A 24,038-nucleotide genomic window follows, 5' to 3' on the forward strand; every position below is an offset into this window, starting at 1 on the left:
TGCAGCAGTGATGTGTGTGTACAGCAGTGTTGTGTGTATACATTAGAGCTGTGTATATGCAGCAATGTTGTGTGTGTATGCAGCAGAGCTGTGTGTGTGCAGCAGAGCTGTGTATATGCAGCAGTGATGTGTATGTGCAGCAGTGTTGTGTGTATACAGTAGAGCTGCGTATGTGCAGCAATGTTGTGTGTATGCAGCAGAGCTGTGTGTGCATGGAGCAGAGCTGTGTGTGTGCAGCAGTGATGTGTATGTGCAGCAGTGTTGTGTGTATACAGCAGAGCTGTGTGTGTGCAGCAGAGCTGTGTATATGCAGCAGTGATGTGTGTGTACAGTAGTGTTGTGTATATACAGTAGAGCTGTGTATGTGCAGCAATGTTGTGTGTATGCAGCAGAGCTGTGTGTGCATGGAGCAGAGCTGTGTGCACGTGTGCTATTTGGGCTGCAGTGCTGTGGGTCTAAAGAGAAGAAATCTCCCAAATTATCCAGTTGGGGCAGATTCTCGCTCCTTGTTAGCAGTGTTGATTCCATCTTAATAATTCAATCTTCTTTCCTCCCGTCTTCTTATATCGGATCTATGGCAGCGCCCCGGCCTCCTGATCTGCCAGTGCTGACGCCAATCTATGGCCGCAGTCACGTGGGGAATGGTAGGGGGTTGGGTGAAGCAAAAAGTGAGTATAAAGAGTATTTTATTTCAACACCTTCCTGGACCCCAAGTGAATCCAGCAAAATGGTGGACGCTTTGTTCAAATCATGAAAAACTCCGATAAATCATCGTTTTCTGGGGAAATTGTAACAATTTGTAACGTTTGTGTATCAATTCACTAATCTCTGACACCAGACTCTCCAGACCTCCAGTGGACAGGCGCAGCGTGAAGCCCCCTTTCTTCTGGGTGTCTCTTCAGACCTTCAGTGGACGGGCGCAGCGTGAAGCCCCCTTTCTTCTGGGTGTCTCTCCAGACCTCCAGTGGACGGGCGCAGCGTGAAGCCCCCTTTCTTCTGGGTGTCTCTCCAGACCTCCAGTGGACGGGTGCAGCGTGAAGCCCCTTTTCTTCTGGGTGTCTCTCCAGACCTTCAGTGGACGGGCGCAGCGTGAAGCCCCCTTTCTTCTGGGTGTCTCTCCAGACCTTCAGTGGACGGGCGCAGCGTGAAGCCCCCTTTCTTCTGGGTGTCTCTCCAGACCTCCAGTGGACGGGCGCAGCGTGAAGCCCCCTTTCTTCTGGGTGTCTCTCCAGACCTCTAGTGGACGGGCGCAGCGTGAAGCCCCCTTTCTTCTGGGTGTCTCTCCAGACCTCCAGTGGACGGGCGCAGCGTGAAGCCCCCTTTCTTCTGGGTGTCTCTCCAGACCTCCAGTGGACGGGCGCAGCGTGAAGCCCCATTTCTTCTGGGTCTCTCTCCAGACCTCCAGTGGACGGGCGCAGCGTGAAGCCCCCTTTCTTCTGGGTCTCTCTCCAGACCTCCAATGGACGGGCGCAGTGTGAAGCCCCCTTTCTTCTGGGTGCCTCTCCAGACCTCCATTGGACGGGCGCAGCGTGAAGCCCCCTTTCTGCTGGGTGTCTCTCCAGACCTCCATTGGACGGGCGCAGCATGAAGCCCACTTTCTTCTGCGTGTCTCTCCAGGTCTCCAGTGGACGGGCGCAGCGTGAAGCCCACTTTCTTCTGGGTGCCTCTCCAGACCTCCATTGGACGGGCGCAGCATGAAGCCCACTTTCTTCTGCGTGTCTCTCCAGGCCTCCAGTGGACGGGCGCAGCGTGAAGCCCACTTTCTTCTGGGTGTCCCCCTAACTTTCCTCACTTTACCCTCCGCACTTTCTCTCCGGCACAGTCTCTGCTCCTCTCAGGGTGTAATGTTGTAATGTCCTTAAAGTGACTCCATTTGTTCTCCGCTCCTTTAATGACCTCCTCAAGAATCAGATAAGTACCTGAGTGCTTATATTAAGGAATGTTCCACTTACGAGCTCCGGCTTCTGGTCTAATGGCCGCTCTTCTATAGATGTGCGCTTCTAGGTCTCTCCTGTTTATTGTGCTCTTAATTGCGTCATTTACCTTTTGTTTCTCTCAAGATTAAAAAAGCCAAAATTATATTTATTTTTAACATTCCTGCGAGGAAGAAGATCGTTACTGGAGACAGAGCGATATCTTGTGTTTGTTTCTTATATGGAGAAACATTAAGGAACCGATTATGATAAATGACGATGAAACAAAGCAAAGTATGAATATAAGACAAGATAAAGGGGCGAAAATGGCTCCTAAAGGACAAATATTCTGACTCCTGAGAAGGAAAGAAGGGGCATCATATTGTAAGTGATGCAATTTATAAGTTCATTATCTTCCTCCAGTGTATAAGATCCAACCTCATTGTCCTGTGTGTATGACCTCCCGCCCCTCCATTGTCCTGTGTGTATGACCTCCCGCCCCTCCATTGTCCTGTGTGTATGACCTCCCGCCCCTCCATTGTCCTGTGTGTATGACCTCCCGCCCCTCCATTGTCCTGTGTGTATGACCTCCCGCCCCTCCATTGTCCTGTGTGTATGACCTCCCGCCCCTCCATTGTCCTGTGTGTATGACCTCTTGCCCCTCCATTGTCCTGTGTGTATGACCTCTTGCCCCTCCATTGTCCTGTGTGTATGACCTCCCGCCCCTCCATTGTCCTGTGTGTATGACCTCCCGCCCCTCCATTTCCCTCTGTGTATGACCTCCCGCCCCTCCATTGTCCTGTGTGTATGACCTCCCGCCCCTCCATTGTCCTGTGTGTATGACCTCTTGCCCCTCCATTGTCCTGTGTGTATGACCTCCCGCCCCTCCATTGTCCTGTGTGTATGACCTCCCGCCCCTCCATTTCCCTCTGTGTATGACCTCCAGCCCCTCCATTGTCCTGTGTGTATGACCTCCCGCCCCTCCATTGCCCACAAAGCGTAACCTCCAGCCCTGTTGCCCCCCTAGTATATTACATCCAACCTCAATTGCCCTCAGTGAATAACCTCCTCACATGCCGTCTACCATTATTGCCATGTGACAGATAAGCCGATGGTGAAGATCTCACTGATACCAGCGCGCCCTGTAATAGGAGCCACCGGGGTAACAAGTCCGTTCCTGACATTTCCTCCTGCTGAATCTTCCCCATGACTTGTGAGTGATATTATAAAGAAGTGGAAGGAACTGCAGCAACTCAGCCACGAAGTAGAGACCCCGTAACGTCAACACCGCTTGACCCCATACCTGCAGTGGACTATAAGCACAAACACTGCGCCTGCCGGGAGCTTCATGACCAAGCACAATGCCGAGCCATACATCACCAAGCACAATGCAGAGCCATACATCACCAAGCACAATGCCAAGCCGTACATCACCAAGCACAATGCCAAGCCGTACATCACCAAGCACAATGCCGAGCCGTACATCACCAAGCACAATGCCGAGCCGTACATCACCAAGCACAATGCCGAGCCGTACATCACCAAGCACAATGCAGAGCCGTACATCACCAAGCACAATGCCGAGCCGTACATCACCAAGCACAATGCCGAACCGCACATCACCAAGCACAATGCCGAGCCGTACATCACCAAGCACAATGCCGAGCCATACATCACCAAACACAATGCCGAGCCGTACATCACCAAGCACAATGCCGAGCCGTACATCACCAAGCACAATGCCAAGCCGTACATCACCAAGCACAATGCCGAGCCGTACATCACCAAGCACAATGCCGAGCCGTACATCACCAAGCACAATGCAGAGCCGTACATCACCAAGCACAATGCCGAGCTGTACATCACCAAGCACAATGCCGAGCCGTACATCACCAAGCACAATGCCGAACCGCACATCACCAAGCACAATGCCGAGCCGTACATCACCAAGCACAATGCCGAGCCATACATCACCAAACACAATGCCGAGCCATACATCACCAAGCACAATGCCGAGCCGTACATCACCAAGCACAATGCCGAGCTGTACATCACCAAGCACAATGCCGAACCGCACATCACCAAGCACAATGCCGAGCCGTACATCACCAAGCACAAGGCCGAGCCGTACATCACCAAGCACAATGCCGAGCCGTACATCACCAAGCACAATGCGAAGCCCGTACATCACCAAGCACAATGCTGAGCCGTACATCACCAAGCACAATGCCGAGCCGCACATCACCAAGCACAATGCCGAGCCGTACATCACCAAGCACAATGCCGAGCCATATATCACCAAGCACAATGCCGAGCTGTACATCACCAAGCACAATGCCGAACCGTACATCACCAAGCACAATGCCGAGCCGTACATCACCAAGCACAATGCCGAGCCGTACATCACCAAGCACAATGCCGAGCCGTACATCACCAAGCACAATGCTGAGCCATACATCACCAAGCACAATGCTGAGCCGTACATCACCAAGCAGAATGCTGAGCCGTACATCACCAAGCACAATGCCGAATCGTACATCACCAAGCACAATGCTGAGCCGTACATCACCAAGCACAATGCTGAGCCGTACATCACCAAGCACAATGCTGAGCCGTACATCACCAAGCACAATGCCGAGCCGTACATCACCAAGCACAATTCTGAGCCGTACATCACCAAGCACAATGCCGAGCCGTACATCACCAAGCACAATGCCGAGCCATACATCACCAAGCACAATGCCGAGCCATACATCACCAAGCACAATGCCGAGCTGTACATCACCAAGCACAATGCTGAGCTGTACATCACCAAGCACAATGCCGAGCCGTACATCACCAAGCACACTGCTGAGCCATACATCACCAAGCACAATGCTGAGCCATACATCACCAAGCACAATGCCGAGCCGTACATCACCAAGCACAATGCCGAGCCATACATCACCAAACACAATGCCGAGCCGTACATCACCAAGCACAATGCCGAGCCGTACATCACCAAGCACAATGCCAAGCCGTACATCACCAAGCACAATGCCGAGCCGTACATCACCAAGCACAATGCCGAGCCGTACATCACCAAGCACAATGCAGAGCCGTACATCACCAAGCACAATGCCGAGCTGTACATCACCAAGCACAATGCCGAGCCGTACATCACCAAGCACAATGCCGAACCGCACATCACCAAGCACAATGCCGAGCCGTACATCACCAAGCACAATGCCGAGCCATACATCACCAAGCACAATGCCGAGCCGTACATCACCAAGCACAATGCCGAGCTGTACATCACCAAGCACAATGCCGAACCGCACATCACCAAGCACAATGCCGAGCCGTACATCACCAAGCACAAGGCCGAGCCGTACATCACCAAGCACAATGCCGAGCCGTACATCACCAAGCACAATGCCGAGCCATACATCACCAAGCACAATGCCGAGCCATACATCACCAAGCACAATGCCGAGCTGTACATCACCAAGCACAATGCTGAGCTGTACATCACCAAGCACAATGCCGAGCCGTACATCACCAAGCACACTGCTGAGCCATACATCACCAAGCACAATGCTGAGCCATACATCACCAAGCACAATGCCGAGCCGTACATCACCAAGCACAATGCCGAGCCATACATCACCAAACACAATGCCGAGCCGTACATCACCAAGCACAATGCCGAGCCGTACATCACCAAGCACAATGCCAAGCCGTACATCACCAAGCACAATGCCGAGCCGTACATCACCAAGCACAATGCCGAGCCGTACATCACCAAGCACAATGCAGAGCCGTACATCACCAAGCACAATGCCGAGCTGTACATCACCAAGCACAATGCCGAGCCGTACATCACCAAGCACAATGCCGAACCGCACATCACCAAGCACAATGCCGAGCCGTACATCACCAAGCACAATGCCGAGCCATACATCACCAAACACAATGCCGAGCCATACATCACCAAGCACAATGCCGAGCCGTACATCACCAAGCACAATGCCGAGCTGTACATCACCAAGCACAATGCCGAACCGCACATCACCAAGCACAATGCCGAGCCGTACATCACCAAGCACAAGGCCGAGCCGTACATCACCAAGCACAATGCCGAGCCGTACATCACCAAGCACAATGCGAAGCCCGTACATCACCAAGCACAATGCTGAGCCGTACATCACCAAGCACAATGCCGAGCCGCACATCACCAAGCACAATGCCGAGCCGTACATCACCAAGCACAATGCCGAGCCATATATCACCAAGCACAATGCTGAGCTGTACATCACCAAGCACAATGCCGAACCGTACATCACCAAGCACAATGCCGAGCCGTACATCACCAAGCACAATGCCGAGCCGTACATCACCAAGCACAATGCCGAGCCGTACATCACCAAGCACAATGCTGAGCCATACATCACCAAGCACAATGCTGAGCCGTACATCACCAAGCAGAATGCTGAGCCGTACATCACCAAGCACAATGCCGAATCGTACATCACCAAGCACAATGCTGAGCCGTACATCACCAAGCACAATGCTGAGCCGTACATCACCAAGCACAATGCTGAGCCGTACATCACCAAGCACAATGCCGAGCCGTACATCACCAAGCACAATTCTGAGCCGTACATCACCAAGCACAATGCCGAGCCGTACATCACCAAGCACAATGCCGAGCCATACATCACCAAGCACAATGCCGAGCCATACATCACCAAGCACAATGCCGAGCTGTACATCACCAAGCACAATGCTGAGCTGTACATCACCAAGCACAATGCTGAGCTGTACATCACCAAGCACAATGCTGAGCCGTACATCACCAATCACAATGTGAAACCCGTACATCACCAAGCACAATGCCGAGCCATACATCACCAAGCACAATGCCGAGCCGTAAATCACCAAGCACAATGCTGAGCTGTACATCGCCAAGCACAATGCCGAGCCATACATCACCAAGCACAATGCTGAGCCATACATCACCAAGCACAATGCTGAGCCATACATCACCATGCACAATGCCGAGCCATACATCACCAAGCACAATGCTGAGCCGTACATCACCAAGCACAAAGCCGAGCCATACATCACCAAGCACAATGCTGAGCCATACATCATCAAGCACAATGCTGAGCCATACATCACCAAGCACAATACTAAGTCATACATCACCAAGCATAATGCTGAACCGTACATCACCAAGCACAATACTAAGTCGTACATCACACAAGTAAAGGAGAATGAAACAAAACAGGCTACTAAAACACACCCAAACAGCAGACAGCAGCAGCGACAGACATATCCTCTTAGCTCAAGGCCTAAGTCCAGATGCTGGGTTTTTACCCAGACCAGAAGTGGTACTCAGAGTAAACACCTGGGCACAGTTAATGAGTTTGCAGCTAGTAAGGAGAACTGACATTAACCCTGCAACTGACAAAAGAGAAACATACATTTAATGTGTATGGCCTCAGATGAAAAACGAGAATCCAACGTGTCACAATTCTCAGGAAGAGAAGATCAGGACAGGTGAGGACGCAGGAGAGGTTTTCTTTTGATGACTCTTCCATGAAGGCCATATTTGTGCAGGTGTCTCTGAACAGTAGAACAATGGACCAAAACTCCAGGGTCTGCTACATCTTTCTGAAGGTCTTTTGCAGTCAGGCAGGGGCTCTGATTTGCCTCTCTAGCAATCCTACGAGCTGCTCTCACAGAAAGTTTGCTTGATCTTCCAGACCTTATCTTGACCTCCACTGTACCTGGTAACTGACATTTCTTAATTACATTTCAAACTGAGGAAAGGGCTTTGTGGGAGTCCACCATTTTCCTTTTCAGAGTGCTAGGCAGCTGCTTAGAAGAATCCATGGCTGCTGTTTTATGACACAAGGTTACAGGAGGCCAGGTTTTTATACTATGAACAAGTCATAACCCTAACATGCTAATTAAGCTCTGAAAGCTTGGTCAATGTTATCTGAGCACACAAAAATGAAAGGTTGTCCAAATGGCCCTTTTATCTTTTGTAATTTTTTTAAATTTAAAAGAAGTAAATATTTACATTAAAAAATTCTCTAAAATCCAAAGGCAATGTGTTATGTGTAACTTTCTGACTTTTAGATCATAAAATCTTCAACTTGCTTAACTGTTCACAATAACAGTAATTTTGTCCAGGGGTGTGCAAACTTTTGCATGTCACTGTATGTTTAAGAACCACAATTTTTCTTCTGTTTTACACAAAATTTTGAAAAAAATTCACCAACTTAGAAATGATGAAGAAAAACAACAGCATAAAAATATTTACATAGGAGAAAATACGGAGATAAATAATATATATACCATCTGGAGAGAAAGCAATGCCAGCAATTAGCGGAGGAAAGGTAATTAGATTCATGTGCTGTTTTTCTCCTAAATTCTAAACAACACAGATAATTTTAAAGATGGAAGCAAGGAAGGAAGAAAGAAAGGAAAAAAGGAGCGAGAACCCTAATTGCCACAGCACCAAAGCAACCGGAAAGAGCCAAGTAATCTTATGGATGTGCCAACTCTCGGCAGCTGCGGGCTGGTATTTTAAAGTTAGAATGGGCCAAAAAAATGGGCCTCCCCAGCCTTAGATTACCGGCCCCCAGCTGTCCAGTTTACTGTACCTGGATATAAAACAGGGGAGGACCCTATGCCTTTTTTTGTATTATTTATTTAAATAATGAATAAAATGGAGTGTAGTCCCTTCTATTTTTGATTACCAGCAACAGTACAGCGGATAGCTGGGGATTGCAGCCTGTAGTTGTCTGTTTTACCCGCGCTTCCTTCCTTCCTTCCCTTCCCTTGCTTTCCTTCCCTCCCTTTCTTCCCTTCCTTCCTTTCCTTCTTTCCTTCCTTCTTTCCTTCTTTTTGGACTACCATACAGTAAACTGTCTGCAACCAATTACAGACACTGACACAGAGGGTGGGGGTATGTATAGCAGTCTGCAACCAATCACAGATGATGGCACAAAGGGTGGGCGGGGAAAGCCGTGAATATTCATAAACCTTAATTAGCAGACCCGGAACAGAGTCTGACTGCACTGTGATCCTCCAAGAAACATCAGGAAACACAGTATATATATATATATATATATATATATATATATATATATATATATATACATATACATATATATATATATATATATATATATAACACTATCTTGCTCTTACTATTATTTAACTTACGTTTTCCACCACCCATTGCTTCCTACGGCCATTTTACAGCCCCAAACGTGTCTCGGCCCAATTGACTTGTATGGGGTTTGTTGTTTTCACTCGCCGAACCTGATTGTTTTTCTTTCTGTACTGGTTTGGTGAACTTGAATATCCACAGGTTTGCTCATCACTATTTAGGATAGATTGGAGGCTTGTGAGAGTGTTAGCAGGAAGGCCACGTAGCATTAGGTTGCAGTAGTCGAGGTGGGAGATGATGAGGGCATGCGCTAGTGTTTTTGCAGTCTTGGAATCTTGGCTAAGGAATGTATGGATCCGGGAAATATTTTTGATTTGGAGTCAGCAGAAGGTAGAAAGGGCTTGGATATGTGACTTGAACAAGAGAGCAGAGTCAAGGGATACTCTGAAGAAGTGAATATTCATGAAGCTTAATGAGTGGCCTGGAAAAGAGTCTGACTGCAGTGTTATCTACTGAGGACACATATGTATAATTGTCCTGTTCTTAATCCCATTTAGCTTCCTTTTGTAGTCCCCTACCCCTTAATATGAACATTTTACAGCCCAGAACTTCACATCCTCATTGACTAGTATGGGGTTCGTTGTCTGGAGTCACGGACGGTTCCCGCATGTAACTTTTTTTTAGCCCATGTGGATTCGGAGAACCCAAATATCCACGGGTCCACTTATCTCTAATAGAACTGTATACAGATAGATAGATAGATAGATAGATAGATATACACTGTGTGCAGAATTATTAGGCAAATGAGTATTGTGATCACATGACACTTGTTATACATGTCGTCCTACTCCAAGCTGTATAGGCTGAGAGCCAACTACCAATGAAGTAAATCCGGTGATGTCATCTCTGTAATGAGGAGGGGTGCGGTGTAAGGACATCAACACCCTATATAAGGGGTGCTTAATTATTAGGCAACTTCCTTTCCTTTGGCAAAATGGGTCAGAAGAGAGATGTGACGAGCTCTGAAAAGTCCATATTGTGCGATGTCTTGCAGAGGGATGCAGCAGTCATGAAATTGTCAAACTTTTGAAGCGTGATCACCGAACAATCAAGCGTTTCATGGCAAATAGCCAACAAGGCCGCAAGAAGCGTGCTGGGCAAAAAAAAAGGTGCAAAATAACGGACCATGAATTGAGGAAAATCAAGCGTGAAGCTGCCAAGATGCCATTTGCCACCAGTTTGTCCATATTTCAGAGCTGCAACGTTACTGGAGTATCAAAAAGCACAAGGTGTGCCGTACTCAGGGACATGGCCAAGGTAAGGAAGGCGGAAAACCACCACCTCTGAAGAAGAAATAGAAGATAAAACCTCTAGACTGGGCCAAGAAATATCTGAAGACTGATTTTTCACAGGTTTTCTGGACTGATGAAATGAGAGTGACTCTTGATGGGCCGGATGGATGGGCCAGAGGCTGGATCAGTAAAGGGCAGAGAGCTCCACTCCGACTCAGACGCCAGCAAGGTGGAGGTGGGGACTGGTATGGGCTGGGATCAGCAAAGATCAACTTGTGGGACCTTTTCGGGTTGAGGATGGAGTGAAGCTCAACTCCCAGACCTACTGCCAGTTTCTGGAAGACAACTTCTTCAAACAGTGGTACAGGGAGAAGTCGCTATCGTTCAAGAAAAACATGATTTTCCTGCAGGACAATGCTCCATCACATGCATCCAACTACTCCACAGCGTGGCTGGCCAGTAAAGGTCTAAAGGCCTGAATGAAAAATGGATGAAAAATAATGACATGGCCCCCTTGTTCACCTGATCTGAACCCCATAGAGAACCTGTGGTCCCTCATAAAATGTGAGATCTACAGGGAGGGAAAATAGTCCACCTCTGGGAACAGTGTCTGGAGGCTGTGGAGGCTGCTGCACGCAATGTGGATCGTAAACAGATCAAGCAATGACAGAATCTATGGATGGTCGGCTGCTGAGTGTCATCACAAAGAAAAGGGCGATATTGGGCACTCATTTTTGGGGTTTTGTTTTTGCATGTCAGAAATGTTTATTTCTAAATGTTGTGCAGTTATATTGGTTACCTGGTGACAATAAACAAGTGAGATGGGAATAGATTTGGTTTTTATTAAGTTGCCTAATAATTCTGCACAGTAATAGTTACCTGCACAAACAGATCCTCCTAAGATCGCCAAATCTAAAAAAAACCCTCCAACTGCCAAAAATATTAAGCTTTGATATTTATGAGTCTTTTGGGTGATTGAGAACATAGTTGTTGATCAATAATAAAAAAATCCTCTAAAATACAACTTGCCTAATAATTCTGCACACGGTGTATAATAGATAGATAGCTAGATGGATGGATAGATAGATAGATAGATAATAAATAGATAGATAATAGGATAGATAGATAGATAGTTAGATAGATAAATAGATAGAGGGATAGATAGATGGATAGATAGATAGATAGATAGATAGATAGAGGGATAGATAGATAGATAGATAGATAGATAGATAGTTAGATAGATAGAGGGATAGATAGATAGATAGATAGATAGATAGATAGATAGATAGATAGATAGATAATAAATAGATAGATAATAAATAGATAGATAATAGGATAGATAGATAGATAGTTAGATAGATAGATAAATAGATAGAGGGATAGTTAGATAGATAGATAGTTAGATAGATAGAGGGATAGATAGATAGATAGATAGATAGATAGATAGATAGATAGATAGATAGATAGATAGATAGATAGATAGATAGATAGATAGATAGAGGGATAGATAGATAGATAGATAGATAGATAGATAGATAGATAGAGGGATAGTTAGATAGATAGATAGTTAGATAGATAGAGGGATAGATAGATAGATAGATAGATAGATAGATAGATAGATAGAGGGATAGATAGATGGATAGATAGATAGATAGATAGATAGATAATAAATAGATAGATAATAAATAGATAGATAATAGGATAGATAGATAGATAGTTAGATAGATAGATAAATAGATAGAGGGATAGTTAGATAGATAGATAGTTAGATAGATAGAGGGATAGATAGATAGATAGATAGATAGATAGATAGATAGATAGATAGATAGATAGATAGAGGGATAGATAGATAGATAGATAGATAGATAGATAGATAGAGGGATAGTTAGATAGATAGATAGTTAGATAGATAGAGGGATAGATAGATAGATAGATAGATAGATAGATAGATAGAGGGATAGATAGATAGATAGATAGATAGATAGATAGAGGGATAGATGGATGGATATATAGAGGGATAGATAGATAGATAATAGATAGATAGATAGAGGGATAGAATTTTCATACCTGGTTGTGCAGGTGCCAACTTTCATAGTCATTGTCATTGCACTTCCTCCCGTAGATGGACTTGTAATCCACTTTCACCAGTTGCCATTCTGAGAGGAGACTGAAGTGTCCGAAAACCCTGTTATAAAAGAAAACACATTATCTGAGCCCGTGTTCCGCCTGCGGTGTGTGGAGGACATGCTGCTTTTGCTATGACATGCATCTTTTCTTGGCGATGTGACTTCAGGCGATGCAGACCACTTCCCCGGAGTATTGAGGGGAGCCGGATCGATACCGCGGCTGCAGTAAGTGGCTGTGCTCTCAGGTCTGAGCAGTGCTCCGTCTTGAGACCTTCAGCGCACACGGCATTTGGCGGATGACTTGACTCGTTATTTCTCATGAGATACAATTGACAATGGTACATAGCATTGTATGATCCGGTACACGTGCCCTGGGTGCGTTGTATGAGCCGGTACACGTGCCCTGGGTGCGTTGTATGAGCCGGTACACGTGCCCTGGGTGCGTTGTATGAGCCGGTACACGTGCCCTGGGTGCGTTGTATGATCCGGTACACGTGCCCTGGGTGCATTGTATGATTCGGTACACGTGCCCTGGGTGCGGGGCTGCCAGGAGCTGTCACTGCACGTGTGGCCCTTTCCACAGCAGATATGGAGGTGGATAATGTAATATGTGACTAGTAGCAGGCCGGACACTTCAAGCACCACTGTCATAAGAGGATATACAATGTGACAGCATTCAACTGAAAAGGACAAAAGACCGATTACAAGGAGACTTCTGTCGGCGGCATCCAACCAATCAGAGTAGCTGGTTAGCGGACAGCAGAGGACGGACAGGAAGTTCCCCTAATGCTCCACCCACATGTCCTTTCCAGTTGGACACCGGACTGGCTTTATACTCTGTAATTAGCATGACAATGCTATAGATACAATTCTAGTAGAATCACCACTAGATGAGCACATAAAAAAACCCAGAGGAAACATATTTTATGCTGCACCCCACATTAAAGGGGTTGTCTGGTCTTCTGCTAAAAGTCCACAGTCACTCTGTGGGTCTGCAGACTTCTGAATCCTTACAGTACACACAGTGCACGCTGTCAGGATCCTCCAAATACACTGATGAGAGCGGGAAGTCAAGTTACCAAAAGTATGTGTTTGCATTTTTCCAGACCCATTCTGACTAGACATACGAGGCCTCACTAACTTCACTTCTACTAAGTGAGGATGCGCACGTCTACGAGTAGTCGACACAACTGTCTGCGCTCACCAGTAACATCGGAGAATCCTGACAGTGTGTGTAGGGATTACAAAGACTCCAGTCACATACATTGACTGCAGGGTTAAAGTAGAAGACTTTAGGACATCTTAAAGGCTCTGATCATATCTCTGAATAATCTTTTTCTGGGTCCTTTTCTAACAGATTAACCAAAAAGATCAACAGAAGCGGCATCGAAACGGGGGAATGTGAACAGAGCCCAAGTCACGGCCCCTTGACCCTCCTCCCATTATTCCAAATATCAAGAAAACTACCATAATATAAACAATGTTGACCATTAGGCATATAACAGCCAGCATTATACACATAATATACATATAGTGAACAACACTTATTATAGGCAGCATCATTCAATTTACAGCATCGTACACTACTACACATACAGCACACAATCACACACATTACATACACTATCATACACAAAACATACAATATCACACACATTATATACATTATCATACACAAAACATACAATATCACACACATTATATACATTATCACACACAACAATATCATATTCATTACATACATTATCCCACATATACTATACACTATCAGTGTGTCCACCCATATCCTATCCACCGCCATTAACTGGAGAACGGCAGCAACTATAGGTATGGAAGCGGTGTCTAGGTATAGTAAAGTAGCCATGTGCTACGCAATGAAACCACCTATAGCACCACCTGGTGGAAAACAACGGAGTTAGCATTTTTATCTCGAAAACGGAACGAGATAGAGAAAAAAAGGGAATTACAAAGTTGCAGGGCATCATCAATTCAATACGAATCCACACCTTGCATACAGAAATGCTATGATATGAAACCCATGACCCCCAAAACATTGAATGCTGGTCACGCATATGGTGCTCATTAGTGGCCCCCGTCAGCTGCAATGCACATCTGGACTCTGCACAGCATACTGTATCTTGCTGCACGTTGTGCAATATGGTAGGTGACACGTTTGCACAAGCATCTGTGATACGTGGTCGTAGGTCCTGCAATGTTGGTGGAAGGGTCGCATACACTTGCTGTTTGATGTGACCTCACAGAAAGAAGTCCAATGGGATCAGGTCAGGTGAGCGGAGGCCACTCCACACAGCCACCATACCCAATGACTTGTAGGAAGGTCTCCATGAGGTATCTCTACACGTTCTAATCATAGCATTTCTGTATACAAGGTGTCGATTCGTATTGAATTGATGATGCCCTACAACTTTGTCATTCACTTTTTTCTCTATCTTGTTCTGTTTTCGAGATAAAAATGCTAACTCCGTTGTTTTCCACCAGGTGGCGCTATAGGTGGTTTCATTGCGTAGCGCATGGCTACTTTACTATACCTAGACACCACTTCTATGCCTATAGCTGCCGCTGTTCTCAAGTTAATGGCGGTGGACAGGATATGGGTGGACACACTGTATATTATCATACAGTAAATACAGCTCCGTACACCATCGCAAACATATACTATATACTATCATAAATACAGCTTCATAAATACAGCTCCATACACATTACATATACTATCATAAATACAGCTCCATACACATTACATATACACAGTGTTACATATATTATATAATATCATATATACAGTTTTATACATTATCACAGAGATTACATACACACACTATCACATACAGCATACAATATCATATATACTCTTGTATACACTGTCACATTCAGCATACAATATCATATATACTCTTGCATACACTGTCACATATACTATATACTGTTATATATACTCTTGCATACACTGTCACATATACTATATACTGTTATATATACTCTTGCATACACTGTCACATATACTATATACTGTTATATATACACTTGTATACACTGTCACATATACTATATACTGTTATATATACACTTGCATACACTGTCACATATACTATATACTGTTATATATACACTTGTATACACTGTCACATATACTATATACTGTTATATATACACTTGTATACACTGTCACATATACTATATACTGTTATATATACACTTGCATACACTGTCACATATACTATATACTGTTATATATACACTTGTATACACTGTCACATATACTATATACTGTTATATATACACTTGCATACACTGTCACATATACTATATACTGTTATATATACACTTGCATACACGGTCACATATACTATATACTGTTATATATACACTTGCATACACTGTCACATACACTATATACTGTTATATATACACTTGCATACACTGTCACATATACTATATACTGTTATATATACACTTGCATACACTGTCACATATACTATATACTGTTATATATACACTTGCATACACTGTCACATACACTATATACTGTTATATATACACTTGCATACACTGTCACATATACTATATACTGTTATATATACACTTGCATACACTGTCACATATACTATATACTGTTATATATACACTTGCATACACTGTCACATATACTATATACTGTTATATATATGTGAAGCCCCGCAGGTGTTGTGTCGGTGCATACCTTCAGGGACTCCACGTAGCTGGTTCTGGTCACAGGTAGGGAATCTTCAGTTTTGATCGTGACGCCACTCTCAGATTTGCGGTCAGAGGGGACCGCCACTGCAGATTAGGAGGCACCTGGGGCTGATGGTGGGTGCAGTCGGGTGTAGTAGCCTCCTGAGAGTGAGGCAAGCCCCAGGGCCCTTTGTAAAGCTGTAGTACCACAAGTCGCAGAATGACCACACACAGGCAGAGTGTCTTTCAGGGTTTTTACTCACTTCAGGTGGCAGGGTGAGTAACCCGGGCGTAGCTGGGATGAACCAGGTGGGAACCAGGTATCCTTCCGGCTGACTGTATGAGGGTGACTACAAACTCGCCTTCCTTAGCCCTTGGTGGTTTGGGGTGACCCCGACTTTGAGTCCCTATGGGGGTCACCCAGGGAAGATGCTCCAAGCCTCTCTCCCCTTCTTGTTTTGCCGTGTGCTTGTTCCCCGGGCCAGGCCACTCCAGCCTCTTGCCTCCTGTGACCTATGGGCCCTACTTGCGGTTACGTGGCTGCGGCTTTTGGTTGTTGTGGTGTGGGCTGTAAGAGCCCCACACCGGCAGGTTTAGCAGGGAAAGGTGAATCTATCCTCGCTTCGGGATCTGCCGCCCGGTTGGGCCTGGTGCTCTCTAGAAGTCTCCTTACTTCCCACTCCGTGCACTCTCTAGCTGAAGCTGGCTTTCAGGCAGCACTTCTAGTTGACCGTTCTCCCCCGTCTGTAGTCACTGCGCGGGCGCTGTTAGACAGCATCAGCCCCACAGGTCTGCTCCTCACTGAGCCCTCTGGAGTTCTGCTCTAACCGACTCACTGGTGGGTTTTTCCATCTCTGCTCTTTCTGCTGACATCTCCTCAGTCCGAGCTCCCAGCTCTAACTAACTCCTCCTATCTCTCTTTCCTTCCCCACTTGTGTCTGCCTACGCCACCTAGCAACCAGACTCTCCACCACACCCCTTGAGAGGAGATGGAGGCTCTCGCCCCCTCCACTATTCCAGTGAAGGCGTAGGCTCTGCCCCCTCCTGGGATCCCCAGGGGTCCTCTCTTAGGTACATGCGTGAGACCTGATCACTATGCGCCTGTGTTCCACACCCCTGTCAGCCATCTGGATTACCTGTATTGTACTGTCCCCAGCATGGGTGCAGTACTCAGTGGTGCCTGACCAGGTCAGGGGCGCCACATTCCCCCTTAGTTATCACCAGCACGTCCTCGGGCTGCAAGACAACATTTTAAAATGCATAAAACATTAAAACATGTAAAACATTTTTAAAAGCACCAGGTATCAGACATCACCACCCTCCACCCACAAGTCCGTTAACCCACCCAAAACCCTCTCAGGAGGCAGGTCACCGGTCCTGTTGGTAACCAGGTCTGGGCCATCTGTTTCTCCAGACCTTTCCTCCAATCTTCCTCTCCTGTTGGCCGCGACTTCAGCCACTTCTGGCAGGATGTAGAGGCGGCTTTCATGGGCTGGTGGTTTCAGGGTATACCTGGCCTGGTGGATCCGCGCCGTCAGCCTCTTCTGGCAGGATGCAGAGGCGGCCTCCACAGTTGGTGCTGACCAGGTACCCTCTTTGTGGTGGTGAGCCAAGGCCCCATAAACAGGCGTGCTCTCTGGTCGCAGGTGAGCCAAGGCCCTTTTCTACGGACGGGCCCCCCTGGTTGCAGACGAGCCAAGCCCCTAAACAGGCTGGCCCTGGTGGTGGTGCCACTGGTGTAACTATTTACACTGCGAGAGTTTGTGGCTATAGCAAGTTCATAGCCTTGAAGTTTATTTCTCACAATAGTTTTTGTGGGCGCATTTCTTTAACGTTGCAAACAAAACTTGGCAAACTTTAACTGGTCAAAACTTCTTACTTTACTTTACTTTTCTTTACTCCTCATTTTCACTAGGGCGAGGGCACGTTGGGCACTGGCACCTGTGACTTTCCTGCTCTTTGTCTCTGTCTTCATCTGTAGGATCTTTATCTTTCCGTTCTTGGTCTTCATCTGTTTCTACATCTGGTTCTTTATCTCTATCTTGTCTTTCTTGTCTTTCTTGTCTTTCTTGTCTTTCTTGTCTTTCTTGTCTTTCTTGTCTTTCTTGTTGCATGGGATGGCTGTAGGGTTTGTTGGGACATAACGTTACGTCAAGTGCGTACAATCCCCTTTCACCTTGGTGCATGGTAAACTGTACCGAATCTCCCATTTTCAGATTTCTGCAAGGGTGTCCTCTTGGCAGATGAGCGTTCACATCTCTGCGGTTTACAAATATCCCTTCTTTTATTCCTGGTGCTACAATGAAGCCATAACCACTTTTCAAGTTGAAATCTTCCACTATGCCATAACACAAGGGTCCTCTAGCCTGGGCTTTGGACTCTCTCAACATACGCTTCTCCTTTAGGTCTCTGGCGGTGACTGCTCTCTGTTCAGGAGACTGTGGTGCTGGAGCAAACTGTGTTCTTCTGCGCCGTGTCTTGCGGGCTGGATTCTGTAGAGGGCAGCTCACAAACTCCCAGGTGAGGTCTTGGGGCTGATCTTCGTCAGCAGACGGTGTCAGGTCTTCCTCATCCCAGCGGGAGTATGGCAGCATTTCCGGCTCTGAGTACACATCTGCTTCTGGTGGCACTGGAGTCGGAGTCAACCCTTCTGCTTCCTGGCCTCCTCTCCCCCTTAGTTCTTCCTGGCACTCCAGCTGTGGCAGTGCCGGGGATGGATGCTCTTCAGCCGGCCCAGGTGAGGGACTCTTTGGTGTAGCTGCAGCAGGAGTTAGCAGGAGACTCTTTGGGGTATGCGGAGGGGGTATGTATTGGCTCACCAGCCATTGTGGAAATTTGGCCTCCAGGTCAGCCTTCATCTGCCAATATGCAGGGTCTTCACCCACCGTGGGCTGCCTATCAGGGACCTCTGTGGACCGGGGAGCGGTGTCTGCTCTGGCCTTACAGGCCGGGGTAAATGCTGAGGTAGCCTTCTCTTGGCGGGCCGCGCCTGGCATGGCGGCGGCCTGGTCTTGGCAGGCCGCGCCCTGTATGGCGGCGGCCTGGTCTTGGCGGGCCGCGCCCGGGATGGCGGCGGCCTGGTCTTGGCGGGCCGCGCCCGGGATGGCGGCGGCCTGGTCTTGGCGGGCCGCGCCCGGCATCATGGCGGCGGCCTGGTCTTGGCGGGCCGCGCCCGGCATGGCGGCGGCCTGGTCTTGGCGGGCCGCGCCCGGCATGGCGGCGGCCTGGTCTTGGCGGGCCGCGCCCGGCATGGCGGCGGCCTGGTCTTGGCGGGCCGCGCCCGGCATGGCGGCGGCCTGGTCTTGGCGGGCCGCGCCCGGCATGGCGGCGGCCTGGTCTTGGCGGGCCGCGCCCGGCATGGCGGCGGCCTGGTCTTGGCGGGCCGCGCCCGGCATGGCGGCGGCCTGGTCTTGGCGGGCCGCGCCCGGCATGGCGGCGGCCTGGTCTTGGCGGGCCGGACTGGGCGTTGCTGCAGGGACCGGGTCTTGGTGGGCCGAGCAGGGCATCGCTGCGGCGGCCGGGGCTTGGCGGGCCGCACCTGGCGTGGCTGCGGCCTGGTTCAGCGTCGCCGCACCGGACGCCTCTTCAGGGACCGCGGACGTGGCAGCAGGGGTCGGGGCACTTGCGCGGGCCGGGGCATCATTCGACTCACCCGTTGTTGGTAGCACTGGGGTCTGCGTCGTCGCCGTCCCGCCTGACACCCGGCATGCAGCTCTCCCTTCATAGGCCCGAACCGCCGCGGTCAGCTCCTGCAGTTCCATCCGTTCCTCCCGAATCTGCTCCACGACCCGGGTCTCCAGCCGGTTGCAAAACTGGGCCAGCTCTCGGTACCACCAGGCAGCGGAGCCTGGTTCTGGGTTCCTGCGGTCAGACGCCATTTCTTCTGCGCCCTCTTCTGCACGGTCTCCCAGCAGTGGACTCTTCGCTGCCTCCTGTAACAAGCTGTCCAGTTTCTGCTCTGCCTCTTTCAGCAGCTTCTCTCCCAGCAGCAGGCTTGTGGCTTCCTTTCCTTCCCGCCGTCTCTCGACGCTTCCACTCTCATAGCCGGCAAGGTCAGAACTCTGCAGAGGATCTCTGGGTAGCCACACCTCTTCGTGGGCGGTAACTTCTTCCAGCGCGGGCTGCTGTTGTTTTTCAGCGCGCTTTTCATGGTGGCAATATGGCGGCGCTTCCAATTTTTCAAGCGGACCGCCCAGGCACATGGTCACCTGTCTGAACAGGTCTAGTCCTTATCCTGTTCGTGACGCCAGATGTGAAGCCCCGCAGGTGTTGTGTCGGTGCATACCTTCAGGGACTCCACGTAGCTGGTTCTGGTCACAGGTAGGGAATCTTCAGTTTTGATCGTGACGCCACTCTCAGATTTGCGGTCAGAGGGGACCGCCACTGCAGATTAGGAGGCACCTGGGGCTGATGGTGGGTGCAGTCGGGTGTAGTAGCCTCCTGAGAGTGAGGCAAGCCCCAGGGCCCTTTGTAAAGCTGTAGTACCACAAGTCGCAGAATGACCACACACAGGCAGAGTGTCTTTCAGGGTTTTTACTCACTTCAGGTGGCAGGGTGAGTAACCCGGGCGTAGCTGGGATGAACCAGGTGGGAACCAGGTATCCTTCCGGCTGACTGTATGAGGGTGACTACAAACTCGCCTTCCTTAGCCCTTGGTGGTTTGGGGTGACCCCGACTTTGAGTCCCTATGGGGGTCACCCAGGGAAGATGCTCCAAGCCTCTCTCCCCTTCTTGTTTTGCCGTGTGCTTGTTCCCCGGGCCAGGCCACTCCAGCCTCTTGCCTCCTGTGACCTATGGGCCCTACTTGCGGTTACGTGGCTGCGGCTTTTGGTTGTTGTGGTGTGGGCTGTAAGAGCCCCACACCGGCAGGTTTAGCAGGGAAAGGTGAATCTATCCTCGCTTCGGGATCTGCCGCCCGGTTGGGCCTGGTGCTCTCTAGAAGTCTCCTTACTTCCCACTCCGTGCACTCTCTAGCTGAAGCTGGCTTTCAGGCAGCACTTCTAGTTGACCGTTCTCCCCCGTCTGTAGTCACTGCGCGGGCGCTGTTAGACAGCATCAGCCCCACAGGTCTGCTCCTCACTGAGCCCTCTGGAGTTCTGCTCTAACCGACTCACTGGTGGGTTTTTCCATCTCTGCTCTTTCTGCTGACATCTCCTCAGTCCGAGCTCCCAGCTCTAACTAACTCCTCCTATCTCTCTTTCCTTCCCCACTTGTGTCTGCCTACGCCACCTAGCAACCAGACTCTCCACCACACCCCTTGAGAGGAGATGGAGGCTCTCGCCCCCTCCACTATTCCAGTGAAGGCGTAGGCTCTGCCCCCTCCTGGGATCCCCAGGGGTCCTCTCTTAGGTACATGCGTGAGACCTGATCACTATGCGCCTGTGTTCCACACCCCTGTCAGCCATCTGGATTACCTGTATTGTACTGTCCCCAGCATGGGTGCAGTACTCAGTGGTGCCTGACCAGGTCAGGGGCGCCACATATACTCTTGTATACACTGTCACATACACTATATACTGTTATATATACACTTGTATACACTGTCACATACACTATATACTGTTATATATACACTTGTATACACTGTCACATACACTATATACTGTTATATATACACTTGCATACACTGTTACATACAATGTCATAGACACCATTGTACACACGGTCACACACCGTACACGTCTATACAATATCAGATTCCGGCCTCTTCGCTGCAGAACATTTCCTCTCTACATGTTTGGGCCATTAGTTAATAATTTGTATTATCGCACCCGGCTTGTTTGCCTCCAGCACATACCATTCATGGCTCATAGTAGGAGAAGGTCACTGCTACCTCCTAATATCACTATGACAACCCTGATATAACATCACCCGATGTGTGGAGATAAATGAAGAACGCTGGAAAGATGAAATTCCTGAGATACCTGTGAATAATACCGCGTATGTATGGCGATGATGCTGCAGCAAGGCGGAGGTGTGCAGATACGATGTACACCACTGAATCCAAACCTTATTTATACAGAAGAACCCTAAAAATGTCTCCACTCAGGGGGACCCTTAATGCCATAAATCTTCTGTGCATCCGCTGCAGCCATTCCACTCAGATACTGGAGTCACATTACTGCTAAAAAGTGTCTTTTCTTCTGCAGTTACGGCTCTTGTTGCTGATCTGGGGATCACACTGCTATATGGGATCCATGACTATTAATGGTCATCTGGAGGAAGGTTCTTCTGCTTAATGCACTTAAACAAATCATCAAGATCCTCTGCTGTCAGCTGCTGCATAATCACCAACCATTATGTGTGTAATGGAGACAAGTCTGGAGATGCTACAACCATTGTGAGACTAATCCAGAGACACTGCAGCCATAGTTGACAAGTCCAGAGACATGGTAGCAGTAGGAGACCAGTCTTGCTTCCATGGCTGCAGCATCTCAAGACTTGTCTCCCATGGCTGCAGCATCTACAGATTTGTCTCCTGTGGCTAGAACATCTCTGGACTTGTCTCCCATGGCTGCAGCATCTCTGGACTTGTCTCCCATGGCTGCAGCATCTCTGGACTTGATTTTTATGGCTGCAGCATTTCCTGACTTGTCTCCCATGGCTGCAGCATTTCCTGACTTGTCTCCCATGGCTGCAGCATCTCTGGACTTGTCTCCCATGGCTGCAGCATTTCCTGACTTGTCTCCTATGGCTTCAGCATCTCTGGACTTGTCTACCATGGCTGAAGCATCTCTGGACTTGTCTACCATGGCTGCAGCATCTCTGGACTCCTCCTGTTGTGGCAGCGTCTTTTTATTTGTCTCCCACGCCTGCAGCATCTCTGGACTTGTCTCCCATGGCTGCAGCATCTCAAGACTTGTCTCTCATGGGTGCAGCATCTCCAGATCTCGTGGCTACAACATCTCCAGACTTGTCTTCCATGGCTGTAGCATCTCAGGACTTGTCTCCCATGGCTGTAGCATCTCCGGACTTGTCTCCCATGGCTGTAGCATCTCAGGACTTGTCTCCCATGGCTGTAGCATCTCAGGACTTGTCTCCCATGGCTGTAGCATCTCAGGACTTGTCCCCCATGGCTGTAGCATCTCAGGACTTGTCTCCCATGGCTGTAGCATCTCCGGACTTGTCTCCCATGGCTGTAGCATCTCAGGACTTGTCTCCCATGGCTGTAGCATCTCAGAACTTGTCTCCCATGGCTGCAGCATCTCTGGACTTGTCTCCCATGGCTGCAGCGTCTCTAGACTTGTCTCACATCGAGCGCATCCTGTGATTACAAAGGAGCTGCCAGCAGAGAATCCTGATTATTTGGTCAGATGCATTCAGAGCAGCAGAACCCTCCTCAGATGACCAGTAATAACCTCAGTGATTGTAGTCGAGGCTGGAAGTGCCGAGTTTTCTGCACGAGGCTCATTCTCCAAACTGAATAAATCCAGATGTGATGCAAATTTTGTTTATTTCATCAATTGCAGATCAGTAACATGTCTATCTATCCTGTGATTTCATTAATTTCTCGACTTTTCTTCCTGATGAAATATCAATATTGAGGAGTATATTTTTTCTCTGGACTGACAAGCATTACTCCTCTGATCATAAAAGGGTTAATTAAAGCTTTACCAAGATAAAGCATACCAATATTTCCAATGTCAGGTGTGAGTGGATGGAGCAGGCTCAGGAGCGAACTGCACATAATAAATATTCCTTATATATCCAGCTTCAGACAAATGTGCATCTAACGCACAACAAAAAACACAACAAAGGGGACACTGAGGACACAATAATAGTGGGTGGCTTTGGAGCTAGTGAGAGGAGTAGGTGGGACACCTCC

The 24,038-nt window shown here is 48.3% G+C and overlaps 1 protein-coding gene across 1 annotated transcript in view; it reads right to left on the reverse strand.

Moving 5' to 3' along the window:
• Window positions 1–24,038, reverse strand: part of SORCS3 (sortilin related VPS10 domain containing receptor 3) — an 866,891-nt gene that overhangs the window by 108,307 nt on the left and 734,546 nt on the right. Inside the window, exon 15 of the mRNA XM_075348233.1 lies at window positions 12,441–12,558. Within this exon, the coding sequence (XP_075204348.1) occupies window positions 12,441–12,558 (118 nt within the window). The remainder of the gene's footprint in view (window positions 1–12,440; window positions 12,559–24,038) is intronic.

Source organism: Anomaloglossus baeobatrachus, chromosome 5, assembly GCF_048569485.1.
Source record: "Anomaloglossus baeobatrachus isolate aAnoBae1 chromosome 5, aAnoBae1.hap1, whole genome shotgun sequence".
NCBI classification, from domain to species: domain Eukaryota; kingdom Metazoa; phylum Chordata; class Amphibia; order Anura; family Aromobatidae; genus Anomaloglossus; species Anomaloglossus baeobatrachus.